This window comes from Mastomys coucha, unplaced genomic scaffold (genome assembly GCF_008632895.1).
Source record: "Mastomys coucha isolate ucsf_1 unplaced genomic scaffold, UCSF_Mcou_1 pScaffold11, whole genome shotgun sequence".
Classification (NCBI taxonomy): domain Eukaryota; kingdom Metazoa; phylum Chordata; class Mammalia; order Rodentia; family Muridae; genus Mastomys; species Mastomys coucha.
In genome coordinates, this window is record NW_022196893.1 from 21,876,834 (window position 1) to 21,882,769 (window position 5,936).

General features: G+C 40.6%; 1 protein-coding gene across 1 annotated transcript in view; it reads right to left on the bottom strand.

Moving 5' to 3' along the window:
- Kif21a (kinesin family member 21A) overlaps window positions 1–5,936 on the bottom strand; it is a 124,249-nt gene that overhangs the window by 27,453 nt on the left and 90,860 nt on the right. Inside the window, exons 23-25 of the mRNA XM_031359546.1 lie at window positions 5,247–5,412; window positions 4,759–4,779; window positions 3–42 (exon numbers count right to left, since the gene is read on the bottom strand). Of these exons, the coding sequence (XP_031215406.1) occupies window positions 3–42; window positions 4,759–4,779; window positions 5,247–5,412 (227 nt within the window). The remainder of the gene's footprint in view (window positions 1–2; window positions 43–4,758; window positions 4,780–5,246; window positions 5,413–5,936) is intronic.

Below are 5,936 nucleotides of genomic sequence, written 5' to 3' on the forward strand. Positions count from 1 at the left end.
TCTGTAACGGGCCATCCTCCTCACTGCTGTCCTCTTCGTTTTCTAGAACAAAGTGAAAAGTGTACGTGTTGCACAAGCTGGATGAGGACCTGGTCCCTAGGCTAAGCACACGCACATCAGCTCAGCATCTCAACACGGCCACTTTGGCTTGGGCTTCTGAGTCAATACAAACAGAGCGAAGAGAAGCACTGCTCAGAAGCGTCTTGATGAGGAGACAAGTGTTCGATTCGGAAAACTCATGAGTTTGAATGGTGAAACATGGGAAAATGGTATCAGAGCATGGGAATTAGATTATATATTTATGTGAGCACATACCATTAGAACTTTTTATATATGTCCTATTCAAACACACTAATCCACTGGTTTAAAAAAGAAGCTCACGCCGGGCAGTGGTGGCGCACACCTTTAATCCCAGCACTTGGGAGGCAGAGGCAGGTGGATTTCTGAGTTCAAGGCCAGCCTGCTCTACAGAGTGAGTTCCAGTACAGCCAAGGCTACAAAGAGAAACCCTGTCTCGAAAAACCAAAACCAAACAAACAAAAAAAGAAGCTCACAACAAATGCTTCCCAACCCCCGTCAGTGCACGTGGCCAATCACTACCATTCTCTACATATGAACATTCTGAGACCTGGATTAATTTTGCAAGCTTAGTAAAATATTTCTCCTCCTTTAAAGTCTCACGCCTTTACACTCTCACGAGTGTCTATGAGGATGTCCCGGCGTCACCCACCAGCATGCATCTCATTCACAGGGACACAGAAGACAAAGACAATAATAGATGTGCATGCAACAGCTCTGTAAACCACTCGGACTGAACAGCTGCCACATCAGGACAAACTGTAGCAGGCTAAAAAAAATAACAAACAACAACCCCTCCCGCCCCCTCAAAAAAAAAAAAACAAAAATAAAAATGAGGAAACCAAACATAAAAGATAAGTAGGAAATCAGTAGCTAAAGCAGCTACCAAAAACTGTCAGCAAGTTCCTAACATGCATGCAGTCTTCTAACTCACATTTTATTCCACAAGTCTAAATAATATTATGATATAATTTAAATATATATGTTCATGATTCACCCACTTATATTACATATGAACACTACAGATAGGAGTCAACTCATTTCTTCCTCTCTAATGTTCCTTTCCTTCAACCACTGAGTACACAAAGGGTTAAATGATATTTGGAAATATCATCTACGAACCATGCTTAGGATTCACAGACAGGGGAAGGAAATGGTGGCCTTGAAGGGAATGTGCATCTCAAAGCTTTCCTTCAGAAGAGGCTCATGGACTTAGTTCTCAGACAACTACTGGCTAAGATTAGTTAATAATATGAAAATAAAGTTCTAAAGATGTTTCTAGCCATGGGGATTTGAATGAGAAATGTTTCTCATGGGCTCAGGGATTTGAGCCTTTGGCTCCCAGTAGGTGGAGACCTACAGTGAGGCCATGCAGCCTTGCAGGGGGAAGAACAGTTCCTTGGGGGTGGGCTTTGAGAGTTTACAGCCTTGCCCCACTCCATCTCCAGTTAGCGCTCTCTTCAGTGGTGTGGTGTTTGCAGTTGAATGGGATTTACTACCACTTTTCTTACAGACACTGGTGAAAACAGATAGAACTTGAAACACTGAGAAGTTCAAACTTAGTTTAAGAAAAAAGCCAAGCAAAATTCTTAACTCCTATCTCCAGAGAGATAATTTATACTTTATAGAAACAATTTGGCTAAAGCAAGAGGACTTCACCCCAGTTGGTCACCAACTTAAGATCTGTCCTCAAAGCCAAAACTGACATGGGCCATCAGACACGATCTCACCTAGCAGCACTCAGATGAAAGCAGACACAGAACTCCCAGGTGTCCTGCTAGTCCATACCAGGGTATAGTTTGACAACCCAACACCACTGGAAGTTAACCAAACGTGTGTCCTTTTCTATCGTTTTCTTTTTCAGTAAGTTTTTTTTTTAAAATACAAGGTATATCTTTCTATTAAAAAGTAGTACTTAAGATCGAACTAATATGTCAACCCAGTGACTGCTCGCTTCAGAAACACCTTCGTTGCAAACCTAAATATATTCCAGTTAATATCCAAAACTTTAACTCTCAACCTATCCCTGTCAACAGCAAAGTAATACAGGATGTCCACTAGGTCTAGATGCAAAACATGACTGACTACGTGTTTCCTGTATGGGAGCCTAGACTCTGGTACCTGTTAGGCACATATGCATATAACCCTCAACCCAATGATAACCCTGGATAATAGCGACTGTCTAACAGACTTCCCTGCTTTAAGTGCTGTGCTTTTGTTCCTTGGGCCTTCGCTCTATGATCTCTCGTGCCTGGAAGCAAACAAAGGGAACTTGAACGCGGACTCCTATAGGCGCATCTGTGTCTTTTCCCTTATACTACGGCTGTATATTCTTATCTTTCTTTTCTCAATAAATCTGAACCACAAACACAACACCATGCAGAGTCCCATGAGGGTCTTAGTAAATCTCTAATAGACATAGGGGTATCAATAAAGGGGCCCCAATAAAGGTAGGGCTAACATGGAAAACGCAAAAAAAGTCCCTCAAAGGTTTTAAGAGCTTACGTGTGGTAAGGGTGGTGGTCACAGCTTAGCTTCTAACCTTCAGTTTCATCACTATAAACCATGTACCTGTTTCTGCAGGGCACTGACCTGCTGGTACATAGCACAGCTTGTTCTTCCCACTCCTTGGCTCGTGTGACCTCTCCTCCTCCTGTCTTATCTATTAGCTCAGATTCCACATCTGCCACCAGTCTCTGTCAACCTGGCATTCCTTTGGGGAGTTCGACTCTGTACACTCCTAGCCTCTGTCTCTGTTTCAGCCTCAGCCTTCATTGCCCTCACCTAGACCTGTCATGGTCTGTCACCCTCAGCAGAGGATACGGCTCATGAGAAAAAGATTAGCAGTGCAATCATCTCTTGGTCCAGTTCTCAGCCTTGAGGGTTAGGACAAAGTTACAAAGCTGAGTAAAGTTTCTGTAGGGAGATTATCTAGGATTGTCTGGTTTTTCCAGTGGATTATCCATTACTTTATTCCTTCCATCTTTTACCCCCAGTTCCTCTTACTTATAGCCATAAACTCTAGAGAAATTTTCTGCCACGAGTGACAGGTTCCATCAATGGACATTTCCACTCTCTGCTTCTATAGGCAGAACAGGTATAAAAACTAACACTATTAAATAAGCAATCTGGTATTTTCTTGCACAAAATGTGATTAAATATCTCCTTTTCTGTGCCACAGAATGCATATTAAGCTGAGACACTACAAAAACTGGAAAGAACAAAGAGGGATGAGGGCAATGAAGAAATAGAAAGGGAAAAACAAAGTGGGGGAGGGAAAGGGAGGACTGGAAGAAAAGACAGGGATGGAAAAAAGGCAGAACAAGGAGGAAACAGAAGAGGAGGAAGTGGGGAAAGGAGACAGGAAAGGAAGAGCCGGGGTGGGAGGGGACTGAAGGAAAGAGGAAGCACGTCTGCTAGACAACGTGTAGGATGGCAAAAAGGTCCTCAGTGGATGGAACATGGTGCCCTCTCATCAGCCCTGATTGTTCCTAATCAGTCTTTTATCCATCCTTGTCATAACTGGAAAAGTAACTTTCAAATGACATATATATATATATATGCATATATACATATATATATATAAAATATACATATATAAATATGTAATATACACCATGGTCGACCTCACAGAATAATTATTATTCATCCTTGTCATAGCTTGACAAGTACCTTCAAATAAAAGACATTTACGTATATATATATATATATATATATATATATATATATACTGTACACCATAGTCGACCTCATGGAATTATTATTTTCACAGTAATGGTATAAAAATCCTATAGGTCCTGTATTTCACTTGTATAAGAGCTTATCATTTTCAAACATGAAGCTTCATAGACTGTGCTTAGTCTAAGGACACAGAGAGATAACTGCATTTAATTTTTGGATTACTTTTCTTTCCTTTACTAAGAAGCACTCGGAAAACTTTGAAGAGTGGTATAATCCAAGAAAAGAAAGACCAAAAAGAAACAAAAGACCGCATCTGTAAATATGTTAACTAAATAAAACTGTTACAAATTTAGCATTCTAACATGCCACTATCCTCCAGTCTCCTGATTCTACACATCATCAATAAGAGGAGGTAAAGATATGGCCAGTGAGAATAGTCACGTGGAAGTCACGAGTGAGAAGAAGGCTGAAACCTCTGTGTCCAATGGTCTCTATAGCCTCTCTTAGGCTGAAAATATGGTGCTTATGATTATAACACAGTTTCAGTATGTTCAAATAAAGTCTTTATATTATATTCAATTTGTAAAAAAATGAATATTCCTAATTTTATTTTTAGACAGACTAGATGAGAATATATAGAGAAAAGAAAGTTATTTATGAGGTTAAAACAATGGATGAAAGTTAATAGAAATATTTAAAATTTTAAAATGAACAGATACTCCATATTTTCCTGTAAGAAAAAAAAGAATTTAGGAATTGTTCAGCTGAGCTCAAAGGACTATTAGCTCAAGCATACCTCTTTTGCCATCTAAGAATTTCAAAATAGAGAACGTTTAAGAAAAAAAAGACGTAGTGGTTTTTTTTTTTTATTATGAATACAACATCATGCAAAAACAGTGGCTACCAATACAACATTTTCGTATATGTACCACAATTAGTGCACAGGACAATTAGTGACTCATGCAACTGTTGGGTACACAGAAAGCTAAACATACTCACCTGGTGGGGCGCTATCTAGATCTGGATAAACAACGGCAGAAGGAAACAAAAAAGCAATACTCCAATCAAAACAGATCCAAAGTTAAAACTCTCACATAGCACAAGATTACGTACCGATGTTTAGGAATACAGAATAGGTGCCATAAGGAACACAGATTAATGTAGCACAGCTAGATATGCAGCGTAAAAGGAATGACACTCGGTTAATCTTTTAAGTAGCTTAAATAACTGATTCAGAAGCTTTCCTAGCCTCCTTTATCCATTAAAACTCAATGGTTTAATAAGGTGAAATAACCTCAAGGTGGGCACCGTTTCTTAGAATGTACTTTCCCCCAAATTTACATACACATGCAAATTAAAGAGAAGATCTTTACTAAAAGCAAGTATAGCATCTATTCAAAAGAGCCATAGAGGAAGGAGATGGAGCTGCCATGTCCAAAGGGCAAAGCTACCATGCAACTCATTGAGGGAGGTTTAGTCCGAATTACCTTGCAGTGCATGGCCTAGCAACGCATCCAGCTCCGGGTTTAGCTCTGCCTTCTCCTTCAGCATATGGAATAAGAGTTGGTTCTGGGTTGCACTGGTGATCTCGGTTTGTTTGAGTCGACCCTCAAGGACTTTAATTTGAGCCTCTTTCTGGGCAGCCTGCAGACCCTGAAACCATAACCACAAGAGCTAACTGTCTTCCATCTAGGCAAATAAAGCGCACCACGTGAAAACACTGAAGCCGGGGACGCTGGCATCAGACAGACCTCACTGCAAACCAGCTCCTCTACTCACTTTGTTCAGACTTCTTAGACACGTTTCCCTGCAAGACCCTGTCCTGCAGAGCCTCAGCTCCTGTCTGTGGAGTGCTATGGATCAAGACCTACTTTGAGGGCACACAGTCATTGTGATCATACAGCCTAACAGAGGTCTAGCAGAGGTCCAGTGTGGGGAGCAAGTGACTGGGCTGTCACCAACTTCAACAACCGGGAAGAAGTGCCCTAGTGGTGGTAAATTAAGTTTACATTCCGAAGTGGAGGGTGCTACACTGTGTTTTTCTTTTCTGATTTTCTTTCTATCCTTTTGTTGTTGTTATTGTTTTTTGGGGTTTTTTTTGTTTGTTTATTTGTTTTGTTTTTCGAGACAGGGTTTCTCTGTGTAGCCCTGGCTGTCCTGGAACTCACTCTATAGAC